At 43.1% G+C, this 15,681-nt stretch overlaps 1 protein-coding gene across 1 annotated transcript in view; it reads left to right on the top strand.

The window, feature by feature from the left end:
* nphp4 (nephronophthisis 4) overlaps positions 1–15,681 on the top strand; it is a gene marked incomplete at its 5' end in the record, with an annotated part of 108,810 nt that overhangs the window by 4,511 nt on the left and 88,618 nt on the right. Inside the window, 2 exons of the mRNA XM_083674740.1 lie at positions 9,570–9,742; positions 10,196–10,260. Coding sequence (XP_083530866.1) covers positions 9,570–9,742; positions 10,196–10,260 — 238 coding nt within the window. The remainder of the gene's footprint in view (positions 1–9,569; positions 9,743–10,195; positions 10,261–15,681) is intronic.

Raw genomic sequence — 15,681 nt, 5'->3', positions numbered from 1 at the left:
AGATGGAACAAAAAAAAAAGAAGTGCTGCTTTGATGCCAAAGAAATGTCGAATGTACTCTTTGAAAGTTGTTCTTTGATGATGAAATTTCAAATGACTTATTGAAAAACATAAAAAGGAAAATCATAACTATGCATTGTGTGAGACACAATACCCAGAAGCCAATTTAAGACTGTTGAAATCTATCATGATTATTCTTTACACTTTGATACCAGGTTGGTGCTATGCATTATTGGTGGACGGAGTAAATGACTTAAGCTCTGGATTCATCAATATGACATCAACATCAACAGAGTGACATCCTGCTTACAGACATCAACAACATAATTAAAAAAAATAATAAAACTGCCAAGACCGCCATTTTCTCTACTTAATGTGGCCGTGCCTCAAGGGAGGGTGAAAATTGAGCAGCACTGACGGATTTCTATTTTGTTGTTGTTGATGCCTGTAAGCAGGAACTCACCCGGCTGTATGATGGTTTTACATGGCAAACTTAATCTATAAGAGATTAAAATTATAGTTGTGAAAAGTGCTATTGAAAGGCAATCTATTTGACCTCAATCGCACTACAGAGCCGAGCTGAGCTGAGCCAAGCTGAGCTGTGCTGTGCTGTGCGGGCCTGGTTATGCCACCGTATATTCTGAAACAGTGCTGGCAAGGACAAAAGAAAACATCTGAGCCAGCACAGTACGGTTAGGGTCGGCCCTGTAGTGTGTAAAGCCCCTTTGGCTATGACTACACGCCAAATTCACAGGCCTCTGTGTATTTTCCTTTGACCTTAACGTTGCTCTACTGACCAAAAGCATAGGGATTATAAGCCTTTCTGCAGTATACAGCTTAGGTCCTTGAATGGTCATATAAAACTCACCTAGCTTAGTATAGTGTCCCGATAACAATCCAAATGCATTAAGCCAAGAGATGACAGTATAACTCATAGTAGGCCTGCGGCTATGCCTTATACTTTTATCTGGATGATAAAGTTGGCACTGCCTGGCCGTCTTACACTGCAATAGGCACATGCTCATTTTTATTTGATTTGGGCTGATGCACTGCATTCATGTTGGTGTTTATGAGTGGCAAATTGCTGTTTGATATCCAAATCAAGTGTCTGGGATTCTCTCAAGCGGCAGGGGAGCTCAGTGAAATTGCATAGGTCCTGTCAGCCATGATGGATTGGTTTTAATATCAGGCAAAAAAACAAAAGACTCTCAAACAACCAAAGTGATTAAAGGCAGAAAGAAAGCTCCTATGAAATTGTGTTTCTCTCTCTCTCCCTCTTCCTCTTTCCAGACAGAAGTGGGACATTGTCACAACAATGAGGATGTTTGTGTTGGAGATGTTTATTGACATAGAATTTACTTGTCATCAGGTGAAACTTTTAATCACAGAACCTTTGGAACTCGGTTTACCTCAGTGGATTTGAGATGTGTTTGTAAATGTCAATATCTAGTTTATTCAATCTCTCACGTATCTTTGGACAAACCCCTTGTATCATTGATGCAGTGCTAGAATACCACAATCATGAACAGAGTCCAGTGAGAAAAACAGAATAGTGTCAGTGCTCGTTTATAATGGATTGTAGCATAGGCAGCCCTGCAATCAGCAAAGTCTGATGCCTATTGATTTCTTCCAATGTATGGTTTCATCATACTTGTGTGTCACCCCTTTAGCATGTATCATTGATGCTGGACCTTCCAGTACATACGTGGGAGCCCCTTGTGCTATGTGCAGTAGTAGATCATGTTTAGCATGTTGGTTTATTCACACTGGCCACAGGGCTATAACATGGAGATTAGTGGACAGTGCATCACACAACACAAATGGAGACGCAATCAAATGTCACTGGAAGGTTTTCAGGAGGGGGGGCAGCTGTCTCTTGTTTTACTAGAAAATACGGTAGCACTTTACATTAAGGTTGCATTTGTGAAGGGTTTATAAATGGTTTAGAATTAGTTAATAAAGCAGTTATAATCTGTTTATTATTCATGGTATAATGGTATAATGAAAGAGGCATAATGCACAGGCAACACTGTGCTAAGAATCATAGTCTGAGGCAATAATGGTTAAGGTCTGTAGGTTTGGATTTATAGGCTGTAAGTTACAGGTTAGCAGTGCTTAACCGTCTATAAGGGAAAGTGTGCATGGTTTTTCAAGTGTCCCAGTTATATTATCAACTATCTCCTTCACTCATTCTCTGTCAGTTCTGGTTGAGCTTTATTCGGTCTTGTCAGCTCCAGGGTCTTCATGTTGATAACAGCAATCTCAACACCCCTGTGAATATGAGGCAGAGACAGTTTTGAGCAGCAGAGGGCACTCTTGTGCCATGGCCAGCCCAAGGAGACAGCCAGGCGAGTGGAGGAGGAAGCAGAATGTGGCTCTGTAGATCATGGTCTCATTCTGATCATCATCACTCCATTTTAGTTCAGTCATCTTAATAGGGATCTATGGCAAGGCACCATCTCTTTCTAACAATATTCACAGTATTAGATCTTACTGTAGAAGCAGACGGGTCTGTAGATATGTTTACGTGTGTGTAATACTGACAAATCACATTTAGGCTGGGTTAGGACACAAAGATACACTCCTCTTTGGTAGTCCCTCGCAGTCGAGGATGACGTCAATCAGGCTTTGTGTGTACGAAGGTGATTGAGAATATTGTAAGACCCTGAGCCACTACTGGGGAAACCTTTGAACATCTGTAGAGCATTTTTCCAGTTGTGTTTTTGAACATAAGCTCTCTAAAAACCAAAGTGGTTTCATGAGTGGTTTCATTCCCCTCTGATTCAGACTCGAGCTCAGAATAGCAAACGTGTGGTAGACATAAAATGTATCCATTTAAGACTCTAGTTTTCCACACAGTTCGGCTAAACATTGTCTTGAACCTGATAGGAAAACCAAATCACATGCAAAATGTGGTATAATAAATAAACTTCCCAACTTCTCTTCAACTTCATGTCTTGCTGTGCTTTCACTCCTCATCTCCTACATTCCATACAGGGCTCTATGATGGCCACAAGAGTGAATAGAGGCATAATTTAATAATTTACCATATGATTTATGTACATGGGATATCGTAGGGGAGGGGGGACTCTCTTAGTCTGTTAACTCTTCTCCCCTTTGATGCCCCACTCTGTGATATACAGTACACTTCAATTATACATGGGGCGGGTGTGTGTGTGTGTGTGTGTGTGGAGTGGTGGGTGTGTGTGTGTGTGTGTGGGGGGGGGGGGGCTGTGCTTTGCCTGTGACTGGGAGTGATCAATATTTCAGTTCCTCCGGGAGTAAACATCCCGTGGAGCAGCTGCTCCTTGAAGGGCTTTACACACTTGAGTGGCGCACTCCGTAATCTACCGCTCTGCTGTGTGACCGAGAGAATTCCAGCTCCGCCTGCCACCACCACCACCACCGCCACCGCCACCAGACCAGAGCGAAGGGGGGTTCTTTCTTTCATTCTTTCCATCACTCGCTCTAACTCTTGATCTCTCTTCATTCTCTATCTCCCTCCTTCCCTCTCATTGTCTTTTTCCCCCCTCTCTCGCTCTCTCATCCCCTCCTTCTCTCCAACCCACTGCTGCTTGGCCCATAATTCTGCTATCAACTCTCCCAGGGGTCTGCTCTCACTGTGTGTGGGGATGAAGAGAGACTGTGAAATAGAGAAGGAACAAGAGTTTCCAGCGAGATAGAGAAAGAGAGGGGAGGGGTGGGGGGGGAGCAGCTCCACTCCCAGCCCACAGTGGCTTTCCTTTGACATGTCAATTCTCTACCACTCTTGAATGCAAGGGGGTGGCATTACCATTACCTATCCCTCCTCTAGTTTTGATCCCTCTCTAAAATTCATGCCCCGTCCCCTGTTGTCTTTGACAGGGATAAGAAGGCCGTCCTCTGCTGAGGGTTTAGACATGCCAGGGCCGACCTGGTGACACATTCAGACCTCATTCACGAGCAGGAGATATGGATGTCAGTGTGATGGAGCTGCAGACGTCGAGAGGAACGGTTCCTCTTCTATTCAGAGGATGACAGCAGTATCAGAGATTCAAGGGAACTGGAGAAGGGAGCTGTCCTGGTTGGAAATAGATGATACTTCAGTCACAGTAATCAGATATGCATGTTTTTGCTCAATGGAGTTGCCTGAGCACAGTTTGAGAGTTTTCTCCTGATTTATGCAATGGGTTGGGACCATATCCAGAGCAAAAGTAAAAACAGGCCATTTGAATTGGGACTGGTGAACTTTATCTGATATGCCCAACATTGATAAATATGAATTCCTTTTATGGTGGACAAGGGCAGTGTGGGAGATGCACTATTGGTAATTAATTCTATCGGAAATGATGTCATTTAATTTGTCAGAATATAGACAGCAAGGCCGTCTCCCTGGGCATAGCGCACCGCAAACCCGGCTCTAAGATGAAAGCCTCCTCCTATTGTGTCATATCAAGGATGAGGGAGCAGGTATGTGTGACTCATGCGTGCCAGAAACCCTCAAACTCTCCCGAACTAAAGTAAGTCATTTTTACAGCACATTAAACCCGGCCTTGATCCTGATACCGGGCTTAGAATGCATAATAGCAAGCAATTTACAGGCTCTTCTAGGGTAAGCAAGACACTAAATGAGGGGATGTAACTTAAATAAAGGTTATGAGATATGTCTGACTTAGGCAATCATTTCCCCTTCTCGTTTACGTTGATAGACAATTATTTTATTTGACTGGGTTTAACATTTTGCACAACCACTTACTTTGGTTCATGTCCTAATGTGACACCTAATGTACTCTCCTCTCATATCAGGCTCAGGTCGAGACCAACAGGGCCCAGTCTGTCTCACATGAATGGGTGCAAAGTATTAGCAGACAGACAGACAGACAAATGCACACACGCACACAATTAAGGGATCTAACCACCTTACCTGATGTCAACATCATTGACGATAATGACAAAAACACAGCTTTAAAAGTGAAAATTTGAAATGCTACTTATATCCGGGCTAGAATCTCTTGTGTGATACTGACAGTTGGATAATTTCACAGGCGAGGATTTGTCGCACTGATACCCACTGGTTCTACGCCTGTCAAATTACTTATCTTTCACTCTCTCTCTACCCCCCCCCCCCCCCCCCCTTCTCCTCCAAAGGCATCAGCTACGCTGCCAAAAGCCAGTATCAAAATGGTACAGCTGAGCATCTGCTGACTGCATGTGCTTAGCTTCACAGGATTTCATGCACGGAGCATTGAGTTCGCCTTTTTAACTTACTCCCTTTAACAAGCCTTCATACTGTAGGAACAGGGGCACAGCAGCAGGAGGTCGCAGTAGCCCTGAGTTAGGAGTAGCAGCAATTGGATGATACAGAACAGAAAAGAACTGTATCATTATGATACCAACCACAAATAATCACATATGGACTTCAACTGAAGCCTGCACTTTCACATTCAACCCCTCTCTGAGTGCTGGCTTCTCACTTGCACATCCAGGTCACATACCAATGTTTTCCTTCCCCACCTCCTTGACCAGCGGAGGCTGGTGGAGGTAGAAATCGGAAGACAGGCTCATTGTAATGCATGATATGAGGAATTGTGTCAAACACGTGTGTTTGATACCATTCCTCATCACGTGTTTGATACCATTCCTCATTCCATTTCATACATTACAATTAGCTCGTTCTCCAATTTCTACCTCCACCAGCCTCCCCTGCCCCTAACCCCCACCCCCACCCCACTTCTAGCTCTGCTATTGTATGACGCCCAGGTGGCTGACACTGGCACTCTTTCCACTCCCAATGCCAGCCTTTCTGCCTTCCCCTCTAATGGGGAGGGTCGCCTGGGTTGCGCAACAAGCCTCTGTCAGATTAGAGGCGACTTATTATAGAGCCCTCCATGTTAAGATCGTTCTTTTACTGAGGCTTTGTTTTTGATGCCACTCTAGTCCGTCAAATGCTCAGCCTGGAGAGTCAAGTGTTTAACCACCAGAATCTTCTATTGAGCCCATGCCGAGTTTCGTGTACAAAACCCTCTCTCCAGGGGTAAGGTGTTAATGATTGGCTGTTTAGCATGAGTTGGACAGCCATTAATCTATATGAATCGATGTTACGATATAGCCTACCAATGACTTTCAGAGACACACCAGTAAGTCATCCAGTACCCACTTTTGATTCATTTGAAATGTCACTAACATACACAGAAGAGCCAGTACCCCGGGCCCACCACCCTATTATGTTTCAGGTCTTAAATTCTTTCCCAGGATTTATCTGAACCCATTATACACATTAACAATGATGACAGATACTGTATAGGATTGTCCCATGCAACAGTAGTTGTTGTCCCCCGTGATGTCTTCCGGCAGGGGACTGCTCTCTCTTTGTTTGTATGTTCAATGTCACACGTTCGTATGTCAGACACCACTGGGATAATGTTGACGAAACTTTGATGAATGATGCGTCTTGCCATAGAAAAAATTACACCGATTGGCCCAAGGCAGGTTCTATAGTAAACAACTGAAATTCCAAACCTTGAACAAGCATATCTCCTGTCTCGTTTGAGCTATAGTCAGCAAATGGTACATATTTGCAGCCCCTCATAAACAAACATTTCTCCTAAACATTTCCTATAAGCTGCGCCTATTCGATTTTTCTGCTAATCAGACTTTTTGTCCCCCACCAAACTCTGAACAAGCATGTCTCCTGCCCCATTTCAGCGATAGTCATGTACTTTTGGACATATCCTCTCTCTCTCATTAATCCACAAAACATATGTTTGAATAATTGTCAATTCACACAAGGAGGGGCGGTACGTCATTTGTGGTGGACAACATGTTTGCTTGTTTTAACATGTTTTGATATGTACTCAATTTTGTATAACAAAGCTCCTCTCCCTCTCTCTCTCTCGCACATAGTTAATTTATCTGTCACCCACAGAAGTGCCCCTGACTATAATCCCCTGTCTGCTGACAAACTGCTGCTGCTGGTGCTGTTGCTATAGTACCACAGCCACAGCTACAGTACAAATGATGTTTTAATGCTGTCCTTGCCTTTGTCATTTTCCACAGGAATATTTACCCTTTGTGACACTTGATTAATGGTTTGTTGACAAAGGTGCTTGAGAATCACCTCTCGTTAGGTAAAGCATATGTTATCCTTGGCATTACTGAGCATGCAAGCTGTTTCCCCATTGACATCCCTGCGCTCCTGTGGCGAAGGAAAGGAGCAAGGTGTCAAAAAAGTATTTCGCAAGGTTCCGGGGCAAAGTGCTGTTAGAAATCCCTGATAATATGCTTATATAAGTTGTATAGAGAGAGGTTCAGACGAATGAAAGATGATATTGAGAAGTGCTTATTGTTCGAAGGGGTCAAAGTCACGTAGTGTTCATACTTTTTTCTCTCCGATATATTTGCTTCAACATTTGTGTTTGAAGTGTTCACTGTAAAGTCCAAACTTGTTAAAACACTTCATCCTCCAAGAATTGGAATGATTGCAAATTGAGAAAAAATATTCAGTTGATACAAAAGCGGTTACAGTTCAAATTGGAACAGAATCGACTTGAAAGAGTATCAAAGAGAAGAGCTAGACAAAGGAGGAGTCTTGTCTTTGAATTGGAAATGTGTTTTGAACAATGTCCACCTTGGCTAGACTAAAGAGACATGGGATCTGCATCTTTGACCACAATGCAAATCAATATCATTGCAGGGGGAGTAAACTGGATAGAAAATATGGATTCCTATAACTCTTGTGTATTCAACAGAGAGCAGTTCAAGTTAAGTTCACTTTAAAAAAAAAGTCTTTGATTTTGGAGTTAAGGTAAAAAAATAATAAACCAAGCAGAAATAAAGTTTTCAATTCATGAATATTGAATGAAATGCATTTTTTGAGGATATATTACATTTTCTAAAACCCTGCCAGTATTTTTGTTTGCAAAGCCTTTCCGGTCTAGGTTTTTAAAACACATGCACAATCACGCGTGCACACACACACACACACACACACACACACACACACACACACAAACACAAACACAAACACAGAGTACTTAAGAATCTTTGCATGGTGGTCGTTGAATAATGAGAATGAGACTAGATTACTTTTTGAAAAAAAGGATGAATTTCAATTCATACACTGCCAAAACTAATTTTCTGTCAATTATAGTTTCTCATCAGCCTCTTCCATGGTGTACTCAGTATTGGATTCCCCCATACTAATTCAGAGCCACCCATGCAGAATCCTAAGACCTTGTCAACTCATCACTTACAGTCACATCGACTTGTTCTTGACAGGGTCGAGTGCGTAACATTTTCCATTTTCCATAAAGTGTTAGTAAGGAATCATGTCCAAAGCCAAGATTTTTCAAACTGCTTGGCTCAATGAAGATTTTGTGAATTGTGAAAGTCCTGCACAGCAAGGCAACATCCCACACATACAAAAGAGGCATAGCAAAATCTCTACCTCCGCTCCAACCTCTCCCATTTGTATTCAGCTGTATATTTTGGAAACTTTCTGAGGTAATTTTGGGTTAAACATGTTGTGCACGAAAATGCCAGAGATAAAAGATTGATGTTGCTAAAATGCCTCTGGTTTTGAATTTGAATAGTCTGCTCTAGCAGTAGACAGCAGTAAAAATGAACAGGTCGGTGCACAGGGGGATATCAGAAATTGCTTCTGTATTTCAAGCTACTGCATGTCTACTCTCGCTCCTTTTCCTATTTTTCTGTTGTTATTGTGTTGTTTTTTTTTGTTCTACTGTGGATGTTACAAACGTTAGGGGACCAATCCATCACAAAGGATGTAGGCTAGTTTATCACACTGAACTGAGTGTGCATGTAAAACGATATGAAAGATATGTGACTTTTCACTGTAACTTCCAATTCAGTCTGACTGAGTAATCCACTGATGCTGTTTTCCACTAACACTAACATTTCTGGGCAATAAAGAACCTCCCCTAGCTCAGAAGTTCAATGAGAATATCAAAAAGCCCTCCACAAGCCCTGTCTTACCAGGGGGTGTACCTGTGAAAATCCTGCTCTTCATGATGCAATACTAATGCCCACATCCCCACAGAGTCTGGGATCTCCTCAACCCTGGGTGTTTGGCTCGCATTTTTGAAGCCTGCTAAAATATCTGGAGACTGGCTGCACTGGGCTTGACATTCCCAGAGAGAATTTCACCAGAAAGGCCAAACAGGAAAAGAAAGAAAAAAACAACCCTTGAGTGCTTTGTTTTTTTTGTAACAAATAATAACCTTTTCCTCACCGCATTATGGAAAAGAAAATACTTATTTATTAAGATCAATTATGAGGAATTCCCTCCTGTGTTTTTGTTGTGTTTGTTTGCACAGTCACATCTCTCTTGATGTGCTTAACTGGTTTCCCTATCAACTAGCCATACCAGCCCCTCTATATCACTCTCAGGTTAAAAAGTGTGTGTATAACAAGTTATATACAGGTTATAACAGTTGCCAACACTGCTTAGGTGGGCTCAGAGAGCAATCCGACCTCCCTATCTCTTAGGGAGATACTCATCTTGACCGTCACAATCCATCATCTGTGGGTAGTACTCTTATAAGCTTGTTACAGGTTGTGTTTCCTTTGCAGGTCTTGTACTTCCACACCGCTCTCCGACTGCCCTGTGTGGTGGCTGTAGCGGAACTGGTGGCGTTATCGCTGCCCAGGGCAGACGGCTCCCAGCATGCACTGGGGTGTGGCTTCGGGATCCTCCACCTCTTCTCCAGCAGGGCAGAACCTCAGGCTGCTGAGGGGGACAGAAGGTGATTAGCGATCTCATCAATACACAACACAAAACGCCTTAATGAGTTTCTTTCCCAAAGAGTCACTAAGACTGTAATTCCTAGACCCCTAGTCAGTTAATCCACCAACACCTCCTCATGAGGGAAGAGGCGCAACGCATGCTTCTGTCAAATTGGCGGACCTCTGCCTTGGCGGGCATTGCATGTCCAAAGACTTTGAGTAGAAATATTGGTATACCCTGTAGGGAGTAGGTCTATAGGGTCAGACTCAAATGGTATTTTAAAAGACTCCCATTTGCCTTAGAGCCATTGGACTTCACAAAGAATATAGTTATAGACAACAGCTTTCAATTCATGTGTATGTAATTTAAATATTCTAAATGTAAATTTATGTGATGTGTTACAATCTTGTAATTAGTCAGTTAATTACTCCCTATCAACCTTGTTGTTTTCCCAACGTCATCTTTGTCTTAGGCTGAGTTTGTACCATGGAACACCCAGGGCCCTGCTCCATCCTCTGCTCAGGGAACCAATCGAGCGTAAGTAGCTTGTATCCTCTTATACCCTGTCAGTTTACATGGGTACAGTACTACCTTAGAGACTGGTGATCCAGATCCGGAATATCATTGAAATGCTTACAGTAAAAGTGCACTCGATGCCATCCTTCAATTCAATTCAATTCAATTCAATTCAATTCAATTCAATTCAATTCAATTCAATTCAATTCAATTCAATTCAATTCAATTCAGCTTAGTTCAGTTCAATTCAATTCGGCTCAGTTCAATTCGGCTCAGTTCAATTCAATTTCAGCTCAGTTCATTTCAATGCATTCTACTGGATTATACTGTATAGGCGTTATTTAATATCTGAGGACACTTGTAGACACACTAATCCAAATGGAGTGGGCCTCTATTGTGTTGACTGTAATTACGCCGTATTGTTTTGTCTGGGTTGTCTTTGGCCCAGCACACGACAAGACTTCCTCCAGCCGAGGCGCTTAATTGTGGCGAGAGGGCACTATCATATGGAGAATGAGGACTACATGTATCATATGGAGGATGAGGACTACATGTATCATATTATAGTCTGTGGAGACAACAGTCTCAGTCCATTTTAAGGGAGGGAATCTGTACTGTTATAAACCTTCTTGACCGAAGTCAGCTTTGAGGTATGCTATTGTGATTTTACATTTGCGTCTTAAATTTATTTTGTTCTTCAGCTTATGTTTATTTTATACCACCCTCTATCAAATTGAAGGGTTAGGGTTATCTTACGTACTGCTGGTTGGGGCTATAGGAGGGTATTTGAATACAAACGAAGGCGGTACTCGAATCCAAATCAAATCACATAAAACCTTTATTTAGAGCACACACAGATGCAGTATAGTGTGCTTTATATTTCTGTCCAGTTACCCATCAATAACACCTATACCTGTATATGTATAATGCAGAGTGTGCACAGTATGAATAACATATTAGCCAGAGAAGGCTGTGTTAGCTATCATTTTGTCACGTCACATGAATATTGGAAGGGCTGTCTCAAACAGACTCTTATGTACATTGAATTATTAAAACTGTGTCTGTTGGGGTAAGAGCTGTCTTTTTGTTTTCAGCCCCACATCGCCTGCTCACTTTCATGTTCAGACTGTGTTTATTTCTCACCATCAGCGTTGGTCTCACACACATTGCAACCCCCCCCCCCCCCCCCCCCTCCCCTCCCTCCCCACACACACCTCCCTCGATAGAGGAGGATAGGTTAGCTTGTTTACCTGGCCTGCGGGACAAGACTGAACATACAAGGCCCTGTTCATTTCCACACAATGGACACTTTCACTCTGGACCTTGAAGGACAGTAATCTTGTGGGAGATTGGGTTGGTACATATACGCAAGTCATCCAATACAACTGCAGTGCTAACCTCAACACTTGGAAGAAACTGTTGTTTACCTCCTCTAGGAAGACATGGAAAACAAAGAGGCCGGTTCACAATGGCCTTGCTTCGATATTTACTCCTTGTATATGATATTATTTTTCATGAAGCAGGATATTGAGTGCAGTGCGCTCAGTATCTCCCCCACTCTCACCTCCTCTCTTGTTTCCTGAACCTCCTCACCTCTCTCTACAGCCTCTATTCCCTCCTAATTATCCAATCACACCCTCACACAGACGGATAGACAGGGGTCTGGAGTGCTTGCACTGCACCTGGGGCCCCTCCTGTGTATGTGTTGTGTGTGTGTGTGTGTGTGTGTGTGTGTGTGTGTGTGTGTGTGCCCAGCATGCCAGTGAGATTGTCGGGGGCTGGGGGTAGGGGTGCACTGCCTGGAGGTGGGGATAGGAGAAGGGGCACACTCACTGCCAGTAGGAGGGAACAGGCAGGGACAGTGGCAGCCAGGGGAGCCTCCGCTCTGCCAGCCCCCTCCGTCTCTGTTCTCCTGCCCAGCCGGCCTGGCGCCACCCCCTAGGTACCTCACCTAAACCCCTCTCCTGGATCGACCCAGGGAGAAACGGATTGGGAAGAGGACGGAGAGAGGGAAGCGAGAGAGGGTTGCTTTGAGCAACAATGAAGCTCCTCTCTTTGACTGACCTAGGGGAAGTGGAGAGAGAAGGAGGAGAGGGAAGGAGATAAGAGATAGGGAGGTCGGATTGCTCTCTGAGCCCACCTAAGCTCCTCTCCTAGACACAATGGGGAGTGAAGTGGGGAGAGACGGCTTCTATGGACCCCACTCTGGGTGATAGAAGGACAAGCACATGGCTCAATGCTCCAAAGTGCTGTTAGACTACACATTGTGTTCACATTGCCATGACTACACATTGTGTTCACATTGCCATGCTTAAATCCTGCGCTGTGACGGATTGGCAAGTGCCTTTGGTTTAAAATTCGGTAACCTCGCCCCCAGGCTTGAAAAGGAGAGATCAGAATGTTTGTAAACAAACGCCGTCCTAGGCTGCTGGGTAGAACAACTACTTCCTTTCTACAACGGAAGCGTGTGTGACGCAGTCGATCAACAATTACTTGCTAGCGAACAACAAGGCTGTGATCATTTAACAACAATGCCGAAATCATGTCTGGGGGTCCACATTTAGGAGAGAAAGGGGACTTTTTTTTTTTTTCAGAAAAAAATAAAATAAATACATGTATTTAAAATCGGAGCGAGATTGTCTGCAATTATGTTTGGTTTTCGGGATTGGAACCTTTCTGTCTTTGGGGGTTGATCTTGGGCCATGGTGCAATACCCAAATGACGCACCTGCCCATTTCAGCCAGACGGCTGCACTGATAGCTTCGGTCCGTATTCATTCTTAGAAATTCGAGCGGGACCCAACCCCTGGTGGAGTCCCATCGTATTCAAGCTGAAACAAAGCTCTACAGCACGAGCACAGCTTCCCTCCGCACATGTCAATAACAAACCCCAGCCCATGGCCCATATATTACGGCCCATATATTACAGTATTTTTCTGTGAGTTAATACGGTTGAAAATATGAATACATGGATGATAAATCCACTGGAGTTGATAGGGGTAGGCCTACTGTATGACTAATAATAGCTTTAATTTATATAAGCTTAGTTGTGTACAGCTGCACAGCCTTCAGATGAACTTGGCATAACACCAATCAAACAATCAATTCGAAGGGGACAGTTGTGGACATTTCAGCATTTTAGGTTGACATGTGGTTATAACCTTACCTTTAAATAAGGAAAGATTTAGACCTATTATATTAACAGAGCTACTGTACGTGTTGATTCCATTGCATGGTTAATAGAGTTAATCTGTCTAGCAAGCTGATTAAGCAAGGCTCTGTAATCATAAACTATTTATGTTTAATTCCGTGATTATTTTTGTTACAAGGAAAGAACACAAATCTCAGCACTGTCGGTCATTTCTACCACAGAAGGATGGATCTCTTTCAAACATCCTTCACAGCTCTTGCCTCCCCCTGGTGGTTGCTTTCGGCAGCACTTCACACGACTCCAACTAGCACTTCACACGACTCAACTATCTGGCGGTAGCGGCATTGAGGTAGTCTACCGCTGCGATGACAGCATGCATAGACTTTAAACAGTGACCTACTCTACCGAGCCCTTAAACAAGACTTCATTGTAGTTGTTGCCTTTGGTTTAACCTCGTCTCCAGGCTATTGCGTACAGTACGGCCTGGATTCTTCATTCTGCTTCAGTGAAATGGGTCGGTTGCACCATTGATTTCTACCCAAATCTGGTATTTTTCTCTTACCTTCTTTACTTTTCATAGACCAAACCGTTCTTCTCTTCATAAGCCCCCCGCTTTTAAAATAGTCCAATATTAGTATTCATTGCGATTATTACGTAGTCTCTTTTCCCCATTAGCCTCTCCAAATCCACAGCTTCTGATGCTGAGCTACTTTTCCATTTTTACCTCTTCATCTCCTGCCAAGTTTTCAACGCCTGATACCAACGTACCCAAGATGTCTTCTTGAAGAAATTCTGGGTTTCCTAATCCGCACGTGTATGCGCTCCATCAGAAACGCAAGCTTGATGCATAATGAATGAAAATAAATAGATTATAAAGAAGTTACCCAGATTCGTCACCTGAGCACCGTCTGTGTTAAACTAGTTGCATGAATGTTTCAATGTTTCGTTGTATCCCCCTTTATCACTTTTCTCCATTACGCTAAGAGACGTTTTTCAATGTGGCTCTGAAACTGTTATAACTGTTGTTATAATGTGATGCAGCCAACGACTGTAGCTGCAGCCTCAAAGATTCATTCCAAACATGTATGAGTGTTCTTTTCACTTTGTATCACATTTGAGTGCACATTTGGAGATAAGGTTTTTTTTTTTTCCTGATGAAGAGAATTTCCGAGCAGCTGTCAGAGGAAGTTATACATTGGTGTTAGATGAGTCATGGTTTGGGGAATACACTTGTCTTTTACTGCCTTACCCACTGAAACCCTATTTGAAGGTTCTGAGGCTTTGAAGGTTCTGAGACCCATGAACAGCTTAAAGCTCCAACTGCAGGTATAGATGTATACAGTATCCTTCTACTATCTACGACTGAAGCTGCTCTTTGTGAACCTCTGGGCCCTGCTCAGTCAAAGCTCATTAATGTTTGAGAAAGAAAAAAACAATAGTTTTACTGCAAAGTAAGACGTGTTTCATTGAACGTCCAATAGTTGTTTTTTTGTTTTTTTTCACACAACAAAGATTATGTTGTGAGCATTGAATGAACCCTGAGGAGTATTTGCACAGTGGAAGAAGAATTTATTCAACTGTTATTTTATCCAGGATTGTCTCATTGAGATAAAATCTCGTTTTCAATAGAGATCTGGTCCAAGACAGCATGCCATTTCTTTGGAAAACGCTGAACACCGGTTTGATTGAATACAGTTCTTGTTCTCTTCAGGGGAGTGACATTTCACATGGTGAAAATAAACAAGTATGAGATGCACACAGCTTCAACCTTCCCTCTGTTAACCTTGATTTTTGAACCGTACAATTGCAAATCCCTCATCATTTAACCCTTTCAAGCTTTGTACACACCGCAAAGTGCACTCCATGGGAGCCTGGTGGAGCCCTCCAGATACAGTACATCACTGTCAACTTGATAAAGAGTATGTAGGAGGGAACGGAACATCGGTTAATGATCATCACTGTCCCCGTTGAAGATGTAATTATCAAAGCTGTCAGGGTGAATGATTACTCTATGGCGCTGGGCCCTATGTACTGAGCATGCAGCACAGGACATATGAAATACCACTCTGACTGCTTGCCGAACATTTCCGCAGCGTGTTGATGGAAGAAATTGTGGGCCGATGCCTCTCATTGGTAGGCTGTTGTGAAGGATACGCGTTGTCAACCCTTCACTCATATCAGAAGCCTGTTTCCTTGTCTGCGGCGCCGAGCTGCGAGGATGGAGTGCTTTTCCATGCGAAGCGCTGTCATTCCAAACGCATCCCAGGTTCCCTAGAAAAATGCCTCCCCCCC

The sequence above is a fragment of the Argentina silus genome (assembly GCF_951799395.1).
Source record: "Argentina silus genome assembly, chromosome: 8".
NCBI classification, from domain to species: Eukaryota; Metazoa; Chordata; class Actinopteri; order Argentiniformes; family Argentinidae; genus Argentina; species Argentina silus.
The sequence above is the reverse complement of the archived record's forward strand: the minus strand, read 5'-3'. Positions and strand labels throughout refer to the sequence as shown.